We start from the raw sequence: 16,628 nt of genomic DNA, 5'->3' as shown, positions 1-16,628 counted from the left end.
TCAGCTGAGATTCAACATTTTGGGAGAAAAAAAGAAGGAGCAATGAAAAGCAAGTTCCACCAGCCAAATAAAACATGTCATACATTAAACTCACATTTTTACATTATAAGAAAATGTGAAAATAATGTTTTCATCCCTGTGAAACTTGACATTTCAGATTAGATTTGTTTTCCTGAAACGTTTGTCTGTATCTGACAAGCGAGCTAGAAAAACCTTTGCGTCTGCTGCTATCAAGTAGCACTTCCCATGATATATGAAGCATTAGAGAGTGCGGGGACTGGTATGCTACCCAAAGTGATTTGCTATGAGCATTATTGCACAACCTTGTAGCTCAATGAGTCAGCAACAGCTGTGTGTTTTTACACATTGTCCCAGAATAGCTCCAATCTAGCTGTTCCCAATCGTAACTCTCTCGGCCAAATTGTTTGCTGTTCCTGATTTAAATGTTGGCAACTTGTGGCCTTTACTTTAAATAAAGTCCAAACGGTATTAAAATTCAGATGCTGTTTCTCAAAGACATATCACTCACTGACCAAACACAGACTTTGCATGCCTTAGTGGGTTTTTGATTATACCTCAGCATTTTTTTTTCGCCAAAAGTGCATTATGTTTAGAAAAATGATTTACTATGAAGCATGTTGTAATTTGTTTAATTTATTTTGACCGAACAAGTCTAATTTGGCATCGAGTGTAGAAGCTAAACAAACTTTTCCAGTGCCATCCTTTTGCTGTCTTTCCCCTTCTCCATCATGTACAGAAATGCTCTGTGTTTCATTTTTTTTTTAGAAAGAAAGAACTCAATAGGGGAATGTTAGAAGAATGGAGGGAAAGAAAAACGGAGGGAGGTGAGGAGGAGGGTTGTGAAAATTGCCGTTGGCTGCCACCCAGGGCCCAGTCTTTGTGGTAATGAAGGGTTAGAGGCAGCGTTATTGCTCCCAGATGCTGTGCGGCTTCTCTGCAGCCCTTTGATGCATGGCCCAAGTCACTAGGACTTTTCTATCAGACTCACATGAGCATACACACATTGAGATACGCTGCCTCTTAAAACAACATGGATGCCGTAAATGACTGTATTCTTGGTTTTGCCGACCAAACTACGCAAGCTTCGTTTCAAAGTGTTAATTGGATATGTTTTGTGTAAGGCCCCCGTGTGTGTTTATACATACTGTAGCATTTGTGTGTGCGTGTGTGTGTGTGTGTATGAGAGAGAGCGAGAGGGAGAGGGAGAGAGAGAGAGAGAGAGAGAGAGAGAGAGCGAGAGAGAGAGAAAGAGAGGCCATAATTCAGCCACATTTTGAATTAGTGTTTGATTCTTTGAGACGTTTCTTTGGACGGTGTGCAAAGTGGTGAAGTGCCTTTATGAATCCAGAAGTGAACTTCCTCTGGCTTTTCATAATGAGCCTGCTATTACTCACTAGCAAAATAAAACCATGGAAAGTACTTTGCTCACCCACTGCTCCAAACACCACAGGTTAACTACCAAGTGCACTGCCTCAGGTCACCCAAATGGTATAAACATACTTTCCAAACTAACTCTGGTGGTATTTAGGGGTGTAAGAAAACATCGATGTACTTAAGGATCACGATATTATGTGTCGTGATACGGTATCGATTCTCAAAAACAGCTGCACGGTCTCAAAGAGGTCTTTGGTAGACAGTACTTTCCCTGTTTACAGCAAGGTCTTTGAATTATCCTGAGTAATGTACAATCCACAGAATAACGACAAACAGACATATTAAGCTTCTCTCACGCGTGGCTATTGTAAATAGACAAAAGTATGAATTGAATTTATTAAACTTGTCTAACACAATCTCTCATAATAAGTAAGTGGGTTTGACTTTTGGTGCGTCTCCTGTAAGGCCAGCCACACCAAGAGCACGATTTGCTACTGTGTTTGTGTGTGTTTAATATAATGTTGGGAGGGGACATAAGCAGAGTCACGCTGACATACACTCAGTTGCCTATTTGACTGCAGTTAGTAAAAGCTATATATATATAATATATTGGCAAATGAGTGTATATTTTACTGACGTTCACAGCAACACATGAGAGGCAGTTTTGCCACCAATCTATGTAGCAAACACGTAGGGAAGAATTGACTTTTAATGACTAATTTCCATGTTAAATAACCATATCAAAGAAATGGAAATGGAAACATGTGTGTACTTCGTACTACTCCACTGCTCATTTGGTCGTTACTGCAAAACTTCACCTCATAACTGTCACAGTTCTTTGCAATGGCAAGGGTACACATACAAATGGCCACCACTCTGACCATCCTGCTGTGTTGATTCAAATGGGATTGTCTGTTCTGTTCTATTTCTATGCATGCATTCTATGCATGTAGCTGTGTGTGTGTGTGTGTGTGTGTGTGTGTGTGTGTGTGTGTGTGTGTGTGTGTGTGTGTGTGTGTGTGTGTGTGTGTGTGTAGAATTGGAACTACAACATTACGTCTCATTGTGACATCACATGGTGTGTGATGAACAATCTGCCACTCAGAATAAATAAGTTATAAGTCATTTCAGTGACTGTAACCAAGAGTTATTTCATCTTTTAAGTGCATCTTTCTGTCAACATTAACAATGGCTAATCAAGAGACGCAAGATGACTTGCATTATTTCTGGAGAGACAACAGAACCCAGACTCAGGGATGCTTTCATGAGGGCAACTTCTGGTCTATCATGAAAAATGAAACAATGCATGCTCATATCAAGCAGGAAGCCTACAAGGTGGCGGATGCTATTGTCAGAGAGTGGGGCAGTCAGAAGAAGCCCAAGTCCAAGGTAGACCAGCAGACTTGTGAAAGCTTTGATGAGAACAGCTTCTGGTCTATCATGGAAGACGAGGACATGCACTCTCATCTCAAGCAGGAAGCCTACAAGGTCGCTGATCTGATTGCCCAAGAGTCAGATAATCAGAGGACCTCTAAATGCAAGAAGGACCTGAAGACTCCTAAAGAAATTGCTGAGCAAAGCATCTGGACCTTGATGGAGGATGAGGCCATTCATGCCCATCTGAGGCAGAATGCCTTTCAGGTAGCTGAGATGATCGCCAGAGGCTGGGGCTCCATCTCTCAGGAAAGTCTCAGCAGAGTGGAGGTTAAAAGTCCTACTGAGGTATCCATCCCTCAGCCTTCTTTCGCCTCCACTCCTCCTCCTACCACAGCCGAACCATCTCAACCCTCCCATGTGAGACAGACTTCTACAAAGACTGATGAAGACAAGCAGCGACTGCGGCCGTTTTCCAGTCCTGAAAAAAGCCTGGACTATATCTTCAAATTGCTTGGCTCTGATGACTGGCACAAAAAAATGGATGGTTTAACATCTATTCAAGACCTGTTAAGGAATCATCCGGACGTATTGGAGGCCTCACTTCGTAAGGTATGTGTGGGCGTCATAGAGGAGGTTAAAAACATGCGCTCTATGGTGTCCTGCACTGCTATGGCCACCCTGGGTGAGATGTATGCTCGCCTCCAGAGGATCATGGATGACATGGTGGAGGAAACAGGCTGCACCCTCATACTAAAAGTGTCTGAGTCCAACACCTTTATCCAGCAGCAGGCTAATCTGGCATTGGATGCCATGGTACACAACTGCAGCCCCAGTCGCACTATGAACATCCTGCTGAATGCAGGGCTGAGTCACCGCAGTGTCGCTGTTCGAGCCAGCGCAGCTCAGAACATCAGCCAGTTATGCCACATCCTTGGAGCCACAAGGACACTTTCAGGTGGCAAGAAATTCACCAAACACTTCCTTATTGCTCTGAGCAAAATACATGGGGATGCTGCAGAGGACGTGAGGCGCCACGGACATGACATCGTCCAAAACCTTTCCACACACAGCGCCTTCCAAAAGCAGTTGAAAGAGGCTGTCCCAGAAAAGGACAGACATTTGCTGGAGGCACTGGTGAAGAAGCTGAAAACGGCAAAAGGGACCTGCGACAAAGAGCTTTAATTACATGACTGTTGATGATAATTGCCAGTAAATGTCTTTCATGAATTAAAAAAAAACAAATGAGACTTGAGTTTTTTAAGCAAAGCACAAGGTGTCTTCAAGGTTTTAAGGTAGTACAATGTTAATTGCAATCCCCTAAATAAATAAAAAAAAGACACCAAGACATTTGGAAGTCTGAATGTTGTTGGCAGATGCGGTCAAAGTTCTGCATACAGGAGGGAAGTCTCCTGACAGCCCAGTAATGGTTTAGCCATCACACATCCGAACCTCACTGGCAGTGTCTGTCTCTTGGAAGTTGATTCACAGAGTTTGGGATTCATGCAAGTAAAATTGCTGCGGATTAAGGTCATATAGCTAATGCATGTCATGTGTGCATCTGTATGTTTGAGTTTGTTTGCGTCCCTGTGTGCGTGCTTAACGTCGGAAATCTGTACGTTTGGCCGTTATTACTGGCTGGCTTTTATGGGAGCATATGGGAAAGCACTCAAGTCCCGATTTCCCTCAACACAACTACACACACGCACGCACACACACGCACACACATGCACACGCACACGCACACGCACACGCACACACATGCAAGAAGGGGTATTTGACAGAAATGGGAATGGGAAACTGTATGTGACTGCAATAATACTCATACATGCATACCTTCTTATTTGTTGTGTTTCTTATCTGACAATTTGTTTGGAGGAGCATCAAACCTAATTCTTCTTAAAAAAAAGTAATAATCCACAGTTGTCTTAATTTGATTATCTCTAGCTTGTTTTATCATATGCTTTACCATTCTGTCTCTGCTTCAGTCCAGTTTATCTGTACTTTCCTCACATCATGCACACAGTCGCCCCCCCACCTCCTCCCCGTCCCGTTCCAACTCTCCTGACTGGATTTACTGGCCAGAGGAGAGGAAAATGTATGAATCAGTCCAAGGTTGCTCACTCCCAGGGAGAGGGAAAGCCAGAGAGCGAGGGAACAAGGGGATAGAGAAGGGGAAAAAAGAGGAAGAGCGAGCAAGAAAAAGGAGGAAGATGGAGAAATTACTGAATAAACTTAGAAACGGAGGAAGGGGACCTCTTTGCCCTTTTAATGGTGATGTCAGCAGTCTGGGGCGACTGCTTGTTTAGTTTTAGTTTTTTGTATAGAGGACACCTGGGGTTACCTTCACTATATGTGTGTGTGTGTGTGTGTGTGTGTGTGTGTGTGTGTGTGTGTGTGTGTGTGTGTGTGTGTGTGTGAGTGAGAGAGAGAGAGAGAGAGAGAGAGAGAGAGAGAGAGCTTTTACATGCATTTAGGGGATTTGACCATTTGGCTGCACAGGTCATAAATCCTTTGATGAAGGAGTTTGGTCACACACACAACCCCCTGTCTCCCTTTCTCTCTTACTCACACACACACTGGGTTGGGCAGGGCAGGCCCGTGGTTAGCTATCCAGATGGTTTTAAGGTTAGTTAGAGACTACGCTCAAAGGTGCTGTTTGCAACCAAAGCAGTGTGTGTGTGTGTGTGTGTGTGTGTGTTTAGGGTATGTTTAAAGAAACTCACTCACCCTGTACTATTTTTGGCTTCTCTTTTTTAAAAATACTAATTTTACTGTCGATAGTAAAACGTTCACACACGCACGCACATGAACCCTCTGTAAAGAAACGTCCTTTTGTAACAATAGACTTTAAGGGGTTAAACCACAAACACGTGTGTGTGTGTGTGTGTGTGCGTGTGCGTGTGCGTGTGCATGCATGCATGTGTCAGACTGTAGCTGACTAACTTTGAGGTTCCCTGATTCATAAATAGTTGGATGTCTGGATATCATATGTTGTGTGAAGATTTACTAGTACAAGAGATTTCTACACTGGAACTCGTTTATTTTCCTCTTCCCCCCCCCCCCCTCTCTGTCTTCTCTCTCTCTCTCTCTTTCCCTCTGTTTCTCTCTTTGTTTCTCTCTCTCTCTCTCTCTCTCTCTCTCTCTCTCTCTCTCTCTCTCTCTCTCTCTGTCTTCTCTCTCTCTCTCTTCCCTCTGTTTCTCTCTTTGTTCTCTCTTTGTTTCTCTCTCTCTCTCTCTCTCTCTCTCTCTCTCTCTCTTCTCTCTCTCTCTCTCTCTCTCTCTCTCTCTCTCTCTCTGTACTTCTCTCTCTCTCTCTCTCTTTCCCTCTGTTTCTCTCTTTGTTTCCCCTTCTCTCTCTCTCTCTCTCTCTCTCTCGCTCTCTCTCTCTCTACTCTTCTCTCTCTCTCTCTCTCTCTCTCTGTATGTATGTGTTTCTCATTTGTTGCTCGCCCCCCTTTTCTTTTTTTTCTACTCTGCACAACTGTAATCAAAACCACAGACTTGAGGGCTGTGTGCGACTTTCCCATTTGTCTCTCTTGCCTTTTTTATTCTCTTTTTTCCCTGCTGGTAAATGTAATATGTGAGCATTCACTCCTGATTTCCCAGAGTTCTTTCATCATCTGTCATTTTTGTTTCGTTTAATCAAGTTGTTTCTCTTAGAATATGAAGTATATATACAGCATTAAGTAGTAAATTGATCATCCCACAATGATTACCCTTTAATGCAGCATCGACTTTTGCGATGGCTCTTTTATTTTTGGTCTAATATATGTCAGTGTAAATACAATTAATCTCTATGGACATTTTTACTATTGAGCGAAATTCCTCACCCGTGGACCAAGTCAGTCTTTCTCTCCCTCACATGTGCAACCATTGTGTTTCTCTTTCGCCTCCTGCAGGAGAAGGAGAAGAAGTACATGCTGCAGGTGGACAACCTGAAGCTGCGTGATGTTGAGAAAGGCTTCATGTCCAGCAAGCAAATCTTTGCCCTCTTCAATACCGAACAGAGGTGCTATTATACACACATGCACACACATCGCAATACACACATGCAGCAGACACTTTATTATTATTGATCACAGTCTACCTGACTTCCATTCTTTGCTCAGACAAATGCAACAACTTTACAGAAACAAGCACAATTCACTTACAAATAAAATACACTATTACCATTAGCTTAAGCTTGGTAGCCCACTTAAATATTTCAGGAATGGAGTCTTAAAGCTTAAAGTATAAGGCAGTGGTGAAAGAAGTAAGTAAATAGTAATACCACACAATAGAAATACTAAATTAAAATCACATCATATTGTTGGATAATTTCTTTAAGCATTAACATAAGCAGGACTTGAATGTTGTAGTTTGCTCAGGAAAACACATTGTTGCATAGTTTAATTTTAATAATATGTTTAGTATGTCAAATCTCAAAGTCAAAAGTAACCATAGCAGTAAAAATAAGTGTAGAGGAGTAAAAAGTGCAATATTTGCCTCTGAATTATAGTGGAGTAGAAGTATAAAGAAGCCAATAAAAGTAAAAGGTACTTTCCAGGATATGAAGCTGCTCGAGTCACACATTTGAGTAATATATAGAAGTATGATTTATGGTGGAGACATGTAAACTTAGTGCTTACAAACAAAGATAGTTAGGTAGTATGTAGCCTACTTAGCTAACATTGTCAGATAATGTACTTAGCTAGCAAACTAAATGTGTGTTGTGCACCGTCGGGTGATTTGTGCTATTATTATTACTATTACTATTACTACTATTACCTCCTACAATAACAATAACCCTTGGTCCACAGGAACGTGTATAAGGACTACCGTCAGCTGGAGCTGGCCTGTGAGACTCAGGAAGACATTGATGCTTGGAAGGCCTCTTTCCTCAGAGCTGGAGTTTATCCTGAAAGGGTCATGGTAAGATTTTATCAAAGTGTTTGTTTTATACATATATGTAAAAGCTAAGGATTGGAAATGTACTTCTATAGTAAGTTGATATTTCTGCTTGAATGATTGGATTGATTGCAAGCAACAGTATGAAACCATGTGCAAAAACACAACACATTATTAACCTTGGTTTTGTCCACATTGCATAAAGTTTATTTGGATTGGATGTAAACGTTGTCATGTCTCTCATGTGATACTGTATCTGTCCTCTTTCAATGTTTGTTTTCGCATCACTGTTTGACCTTGTAGGAGAAGGAAGGAAAGGTATGTTATTTTGGTCTGCATCCTGCATTTTCCTGTCTTTGATATAACGTCTCACCCTAATTACTTAAGAAGACTATATGTTTTCCTTCTTCTTCAGTGTTACCAGTCACCTTTCATCTTGCATGTTGTGTCTCTGTTTCTCCAACTCTTCCAATCCCCTGGTGTTCCTTAATAAAGTGTACAACCATAATCAAAGACTGATGCGCTGGGCCTTGTTAGTCCAAGACCTGCACATCAGACATAAAAAAGGGGTTGAAAATATTATGGCTGCTACACTGTCCATGAAGTGGTAACCATGGTGATATGGTTATGTGTTTAGTGTAAACACATTTGACATGTTTGTTCTTAAGGGAGGGGGTGTTACGTTCCACTGCCTCTCCCAGCCTCTTGGAAGAGAGCTGTGTGTGTGTTTTTTTCTGGCAAGTATGGATTCAGCCAGAGTAACTTCTTGTTTACGAGCCTGGGACCTGGTAAGGACACTGACAGAAAACACATCAGGGTGACTCCTCAACACCTCATCCGGACTAGTATCAGGCGTGTCCACCATTTCAGGACGAGGCAGAACTTCACCCCCCTCTTAATCATTTCCCATGATGAACTCCACCCCCTGAATAGGGAATGAATCGCAGCGACATCAAAGAACCCAGTAACTAACTTTGACTGGACATGTGCACGATGTAGTGGGGCAGATACATAACCCATCTCAATACCACACACACTATGGTACTTGTTCTACAGCTGGTCTCCGTGCTGACAGGCAGGAGGTCGGAGAGGATGAAAGACTGAGAACCACCCGTATCTCTCAGTATCTTAACTACCTTCCGATCTTCAGCAAATCTTGTCAATGACACAAATCCATCAAAAGGCCTAAAACATTCATCAGGTTCTTCAGACGTGTCAATGATTGCCGGGAGACCAGAAGGATTCTCTGTTTGGATCAAACCAACACCCTTGGCTTGATTGGCTTGTGAAGGCTGCTGTTTACGCTTGAAAGAAGAACAATCAGCCATCACATGACCAGTTTTATGACAATAGAAACATTGCCTTTCTAACTTTGGGCTTCAACGGACCCCTTTAGGTCGATGGGACTGTGGGCCAGGCATTTAGGTAGATGGTTCACGCTTTACCCACAAAGATGCTCTTGTGCGTCAGGGCAAACTCCTCTGCTAGGACTGCAGCTTCTTGTAGTGTGGTCACCTTCTGTTCATTCATGTACACTATGTCTGCTCTGAGACACAATTCTTGAATGCCTCCAACAACATCCACTCACGTCATTTGCTGAAGTCGGTAGCTTTCCTTGTTAGGCACCATCTATCAAAGAGTATCCCCTTTTACCGAGCGAATTCAACAAATGTTTGGGCAGGAGACTTCCTCAAACCACGGAAACGCTGTCTGTATGCTTCAGGTATGAGCTCATAAGCCCTAAGTATGGCACTTTTAATTTTATTATACTGATAACTGTCTTCAATGGTGAGGGCTGCACAAGCCTCAGGGGTGTCAAACATGCGGCCCGGGGGCCAAAACCGGCCTACCAAAGGGTCCAATCTGGCCCGCGGGATGACTTTACAAAGTGTAAATATTAGTTGTTTTGATCATAAAGTAAAATACTGTTCCAGATACCTGTGATGAAATGTTTTGTGCCTTTGTAGATACACTGTGATCTGTAAGTTGTAATGAACATGTGTAAATGATCAACTGAGGTATAATATTGTTGAAATTGTACCTTTTTTTCTAAGAAATTTCAGGTTGTAAAAAGATAGTTCATTACATTTGAACATTTTCAGAGTGTACTTATACTTTTTTGCACTAAAACGAAGGGAAAAATTTGGAGTTGCCGTTATTTATAGGTTATTATGCTCGGATTTTATTGGTCCGGCCCACTTGAAATCAAATTTTGCTGTATGTGGCCCCTGAACTCAAATGAGTTTGACACCCCTGCTCTAGTGCCTTACCGACCAGCTGACACTGTAGCAACAGAGGCCAGACATCCTTGGGCCAATGTAAAGCAGCAGCAACTCTCTCAAATGCACATGAAGTAGGCTTCTACCTCAGTTTCCCGGAATGGAGGAAACAAAGCGATGTTCTTGCTCACATCGAATGCTGAGGGAGTCGAAGCAGAAGGGAGCAGCACAGCAGAAGAATCAGTAAAACTAATTTGAGACTCTAGCTCAAGCTGATGGATTTTGATTGCAGTTTCTGCTTCGAGCAGCTTAACTGGAACTCTAGCTCCTCTTTGCGTGCCTTTTCCTTCGCTTCAAGTTCCAGGCGGGCTAATCGCACCTTTAAACGGGCACTCACATTAGACAAAGGTGGAGAACTAAGAGAAAACTGTTTATTCACAAAACAGGTTTCAAACAAAGGCGTGCAACACAGAAGCAACTTAGCGTCAGGGTCTCAGAGGCCAAAATAATAAACAAAAACCCACACTACCTGGAAACGAAAATTCGCTAACCTGTCAAATAAAATTCTAAGCTCCCTATCTCAAAATAGACAGGAGAAAAATGGGAGACAAAGTAAAAGGCAGATAACCCCTACCAGCTTCTAACGCTAGGCTACTACACAATGAACCACAGTCATGACACAAGCAAGGATGACAGCCAAACTGAAACGCAGGAGAAAAAACACACAGCTCTCTTCCAAGAGGCGTAACACTGATTCTAAACTGAAGTTAAACTTTATGTCCTCTGTCCTCCCTCCCCTATCCGTCTCCACAGAGTGAGGGCAGTGATGAAAACGGCTCTGACAACATAATGCACAGCATGGACCCTCAGCTGGAGCGACAGGTGGAGACCATTCGTAACCTGGTTGACTCCTACATGGCCATCGTCAACAAGACTGTCCGCGACTTGATGCCGAAGACCATCATGCACCTCATGATTAACAATGTGAGACGGCCATTTTTCAACTGTCCGCTCTTTCAAATCTTCCAAACCTCTTAAAAAAAATAAGAGAAACTTTAACTTTCATCATTAAACATCTCTCTTATTTTGTCCAGACTAAAGAGTTCATCAACGCAGAGCTGCTTGCCCAGCTGTACTCATGCGGCGACCAGAGCCTGCTGATGGAGGAGTCGCAGGAGCAGGCCCAGCACCGTGACGAGATGCTGCGGATGTACCACGCCCTGCGGGAGGCCCTCAGCATCATCGGTGACATCAGCACATCCACCATAAGCACCAGCACGCCGCCTCCCGTAGATGACTCCTGGTTACAGGTGCAGCGCGGCGGCTCTGGAGGAAGGTAAGGGACGCCAAAGAAAGAGGATTAGAGCCTGTGTAGGGAATTCTTTTGGTTGTATGAGATGCCTTTTGGCGAAACACTACAGGCAAAAACATCTATTTCTTTCATGCACTGGTCAATTTTGAGAGTTTGGATTATTTCTCTTCCATAACATACATCTTTTCAGTTTAGTGGAAAGAAAACATCCAAAATACACATTTAAGTGTTTATTTTACTAACTTTGTCTGTATATTTCTCAGAGAGTTAGCATTAAATAATGCCTCACATGCATATTTAAACATAACATTTCAGAAAACTTGTAATACAAATAATTATTGTCTTAATGTAAGTAATCAACTTTTTTGTTTTGTTTTGTTTATTAAATCTGGGTCACTATTGAACCATCAAGCATGTATGAGCTTTGCGTATTATTGTCAGGTTGGTTGTTTTATATGTGTTAATGCAGTGGTTCATGTCTCCCTTCTCCTTCAGGTCTCCAGCCACCAGTCCAACTCCCAACCGCAGGGCTCCACCGGGACCTCCCAACCGTCCAGGCTCTCGTGGGCCTCCACCTGGGCCTCCGCCTGCTGGGGGACCCCCTGTCCCATCTCGCCCGGGAGCCTCTCCGGACCCTTACAGTGGGCCGCCACCCACTGTGCCCTCTCGACCTAACCGTGCACCCCCAAATGTGCCAAGGTGAGTCGGTTTTACAAGGACTTAAACATCCAAACCATAGCTTATAATATTATGACAAGCTATCCAACCTGAAGTGTGGATACTCTCGGTTACTAAGGGGGATGTGAAGACACCTGCATGAGGGGAATGAAAGTGGAGAGCTCTGGTTGTGATAGAGGATACATGAATAGACGAATAGATTGATAGAAATCCCTAAATAGATGGATAGACAGTGATCTAACTCATCAGTGGACTTTTTTCCTCTTTTCTCTTGTTTGGGTAAACATGTTGGTACTTTTCTGCCAGCACTTTGAACTCTCAACACGCTGTCAACCATCGCCAATGATATCTAACACTCCACTATTCATCGCTTACACCCAGCTCAACACTGTCCTCACCAGAACAGTTAAGAAATGTGTGCTTTAAAGAAGTCACTGGAATGAGCATTAGGGGAGTTTTCTTTCCTTTTATCCATTTACTGTATCTGCGCTGTGCTTGTATGTGTTCGTGAGCTAGCTTACTTTTCTTTTTTTATCATTGTCAGAGTAGCAGCTTGCCTTTTTTAAAGTAGGAGACACTAACGTTGCTGAGCAAAGCTCTCACTGGCAAATGCAACCTAAAACATTTGACGTACCTCCAAATCCTGACAATATTTAAAAGATTTTTCCATCCCGTATTCTGGGCTGTCCAAAGTGAGAGCTGAGCACATGTGACATTGGTCATTTCCTGCACTGTAACTGTTTGCACTCCTTTTCTCTCTTCCTCCTCTTCATCCCTCTTTTCCTCACCACACCTCTGTCCTACACATGACTATGGTTCCTTCTACAGAATCACTATCACTGACCAATGAGGACTAACGTTTCTGGTACGTTGGGTACTGTCCGCCATCATCATCCCTCTTTCTCTTCCTCCCACGGAGGCATCCTTTCCCTGCATGCAGTCTCACTGTTCTTTTCTCTTCTCAGAGCGCTGCATGGGCAAACACACATCCAGTTCATGGTGTGTGTGTGTTTGCATCAGTGTTTGGGCTGATTTTGCAGTCAATGGTGTCAGTGTGTGTTAATGTTTCTCAGATTACAGTCAGACAGGCTTCAAGTCTTCAAAACTTAAAGTGTATTGATGTTTTTGTGTCAGTGTTGCCATGACATTCCGCTCATCCCTAACTTGGTCTCTGAATATCTGATGTTGTCGTTCAAAGTCATGGCATCTGTCAATATTACCGTTCAGTTCAGAATTTAGCGAGTGTGCAGGTAGCACTGCTGGTGATTCTCAACTGAACCTTTTCTAGGGAAATATGGGTTACTTTGACTTTTCAAAGCCTCTTAAAACAATTCAAATTAAACAATCTGAAAAGGTAGCATCACTTTTATGCTAGACATCTTATTTTACAGGGTAACAAGTTAGAAGGGTAAGAAACAAATAGAATCAGTTTTTGTTAATTTTCTGGAAAAACTCTTATTCGCTTCCTTGCAGAGAGTTAAATGAGAACATAAATATCTGTACATTAAATATGTAGCTACCACCAGCAGCCAGTTAGCTTAGCTTAGCACAAAGACTGGAGGACGAGTACAAAATCCACCTACCAAAGCCTCTAAAACTCACTTATTGACACATTATATCTCGTTTGTTTGATTTGTAAATACCAAAGCTAGATCCTCTGAGGGAGCTAAGCTAAGCTAACAAGTAGTATCAATCTTCTCACCTAACTCTCTGCAAATAAGTGTTATTTACAAAATGTCAAACTGTTTTAAAAATGTTGTGCTTACTTGTTAATCATCTTGAGACCCCTCAAATTTATATTGCGACCCCTAGGCTGGGACTTACTGTTTCGAAGGGTATGCTGAATATATGTATCAACAATAGCCTTTTTTCACACTTTTCACTCTCTTGTAGCAACACCATATGATTATTTATAAAGATTACAATGACAGACTTTAATAATTAGTCTATATAGGTGCATGCTAATGTACTTAGACAACACTTTGATATGGAGTAATAATGCCTGCAATTGGCCACTGCAAGCATACATTACCTGCATTGTGGACATGCTAACTGAGCCTAATGTCTTTGTGATGTTGGTTGTGTTTTCGGGTTTCCTTCCATGTGTTATCTCATGATATAAGTGGCTGTCTGTGTAAGTGAAGGTTACTGTATTTGTGTGCATGATTAACACATGGGGGCCCTGAAATAAAGATAAGTAAGTATAAACCTGAACTTGAAGTTCAAACAAAGACTGCAAACACCTAGAAAACACTAATCCAACTTGTTCCCGTCCTTTCTTCTTTGTGTCTGCTCCTGTGCTCTGTGTCCATGGCAGTCGGAGACCCCCACCTTCTCCAACCCACTAGACCTCTGAGCTCCTCCCTCCCTCCGTCTGTCCAACCTCTGGATATGAGGCCATGGACAACAGTGCCACCTTCCTGTCGTTTTCTGCCATACCCGACCTGAGCCGGCTCCCTTCTCCTGCTCCTACTTTCCCCTTCCAAGCTATACACACACACACACACACACACACACACACACACACACACACACACACACACACACACACACACACAATTGTTTCACACAAAGACGCAGAATACTTGAACCACACCTGCATGATTGACATACGAACATGCTGCACCCTCAGAATTTGAATAAACTATGTAAAGAATATAAAATAATTTATACTTTTGAGTGTATGTGCACATGTGCATGCACACTGCTTATATAAATACACACACACATATATATATATACATATATATACACACGTAAATACATACAGAATGCTATTAAACCTAAGGTGGGAGACATTTGCAAACTTTGCATGACATTTTGCCTGAGTATTACATTATACTCCAGCCTTTATGATGTGTATTCTGGCTGCTGACTGACTTAATTTTTCTGTTATTAACATTTTATGTATTTTATGTTTGTATGTATGTTTTTTTCCTGACTACTTCAGCAACAAAAATGTCTGTCACTAACTCACCTTGTATTGCCGGTCATGCAAAAAAAAAGTTTTGGATTAAAAGTCTTCAGAGCAGAGTAAAAAAAAGATTGCTACAAATTCTTAACTTCAGTTTTATTGGTGATAATACAGGTTTTTTTTACGACATATTGCAGCTGGAAAACAGAAAGGTTTTTTTTTGTTAAAACTTCACTGAAGCACTGCTCTCTGTGAAGTCATGTGTTGCCTATTTTCCTCACACCATTTCAGGCCACGAGGTGAAGAAGATCCATCCTCCCTTTTAGCTCCCCTCCTTTAAAACGCACCCTGGTTTCCACTTATCAAATATGAAACAGATTGCACCATCACTTACTCAGCTCACTCACTCAGCTCACACAAAGGAGAGATTTAATGAAATAAGGAGGGAAATGATCCCCTAAAGACTCCTCATTCTCAGATACCTGGACAGAAAAGAGGTGCTGCTCTTCATCCTTTCTTCCCCCTCCCCCTCCTCCTCCTCTTCTTTCTCCTCTTGCACTAGGACTGAAGCAATCATCTGAGGGACCTGTTGTAGACTCCAGAAGGCTAAATAATTCACATAACTGTGTCAGTGTAACTGGTTGTCACAACCACCTCTCAAAAACACTGTTGTCTGTGCTTCCACAGAACCTATGCAACAAAGAAAATCTTTTTTTTTGGCTTAAAGAGGCGCCTCCCATGGCTCTATTCCCACTTTCCTCCTCTCCTCTTCACAAAAACTTTGTCACTGCGATATCATATTGAGGCGGTATCTAAAAATAAAGTGCAATATATAGAATATCCTTCTGCAGGACACCAGTCACACACAAATCAGAGTACATTTTTATCTGAGAGGAAGGGAATCTGTGGTCTGGGTCGCACCCTGAGACTGTTAGATAGCTCCTGATACATCCTTTTTATTCAGAGGGAATGAGGTCCCTAATGGGAAAGGTTTCAAATATTTGGAGTGCGTTTCTAAGTCAACTTCGATCACATTATGCATCAAACCCCTCTGATATACAGACAGGAAAACCTTCAGCATTTAATCCAGGTTTATAATCTGCTGTTTACTTTATTTTCTTCTTTTCTTTTCTTCCTTCTCTCAGTGGTCACGGGGGTGAGTGAGAACATGAAAACAGTCACAGTCTATGCATAAAACTATCAAAACGCTTCTCCTGTTTCTCCCCTCACATCGCTGTCTGAGAGCCTGTGTTCAACCCATCTTTTCACTGAAATCTGCTGTCAGTGTGATGTGTTGTATTTTGACCCCAAGCTAAAATTACAAACCCACCAGCCACAAAAACCCAGCTCTGTACCTCAACTGATGTCATTTAAAAACCACTTCAGTGACCCCTTGTGCATCTTAATACTCCACAACTGCAACAGAAACACAACAAAGCATATTCTACTTATTATTTAACAGTAAATAGTTTATTATGGACATATCTTAATGTGTTATTATGTATATGTGTGGTGCATCTTATGAAACTTGTACTTCCACTGGATTTAGTCTGCTGAATATTTAAATATTATGAATAAATGAGTATGTGTATAAGGTAATAATATTTGAATAAATTATAAAAATGTGTATTGCATATATATATATATATATATATATATATATATATATATATATATATATATATATATATATATATATATATATATATATATATATATATATATATATATATATATATATATATATATATATATATATATATATATATATATATATATATATATATATATATATATATATATATATAGAGGCAGGTTGTTTGATACTTAAGCTGGTAGCAGAGAG

The 16,628-nt window shown here is 41.6% G+C and overlaps 1 protein-coding gene across 8 annotated transcripts in view; it reads left to right on the top strand.

The window, feature by feature from the left end:
- The window catches only part of dnm1a (dynamin 1a), a 52,017-nt gene extending 36,828 nt beyond the window's left edge, over nucleotides 1-15,189 (top strand). For 4 of the 8 annotated variants that reach the window (XM_029444896.1, XM_029444900.1, XM_029444899.1 and 1 more), the window contains 7 exons: nucleotides 6,672-6,781; nucleotides 7,572-7,683; nucleotides 7,963-7,977; nucleotides 10,692-10,862; nucleotides 10,973-11,214; nucleotides 11,686-11,889; nucleotides 14,186-15,189. In XM_029444896.1, coding sequence (XP_029300756.1) covers nucleotides 6,672-6,781; nucleotides 7,572-7,683; nucleotides 7,963-7,977; nucleotides 10,692-10,862; nucleotides 10,973-11,214; nucleotides 11,686-11,889; nucleotides 14,186-14,216 — 885 coding nt within the window. In that variant the 3' untranslated portion in view covers nucleotides 14,217-15,189. Of the gene's footprint in view, nucleotides 1-6,671; nucleotides 6,782-7,571; nucleotides 7,684-7,962; nucleotides 7,978-10,691; nucleotides 10,863-10,972; nucleotides 11,215-11,685; nucleotides 11,890-12,696; nucleotides 12,734-14,185 lie in introns of all 8 variants that reach the window. The other 4 variants (XM_029444901.1, XM_029444902.1, XM_029444897.1 and 1 more) reach the window with 2 other exon arrangements.
- The last annotated feature ends 1,439 nt before the right edge of the window (nucleotides 15,190-16,628 follow it).

This window comes from Cottoperca gobio, chromosome 12 (assembly GCF_900634415.1).
Source record: "Cottoperca gobio chromosome 12, fCotGob3.1, whole genome shotgun sequence".
NCBI lineage: Eukaryota > Metazoa > Chordata > Actinopteri > Perciformes > Bovichtidae > Cottoperca > Cottoperca gobio.
Note: the sequence above shows the minus strand (reverse complement) of the source record. Positions and strands in the feature narration are given on the sequence as shown.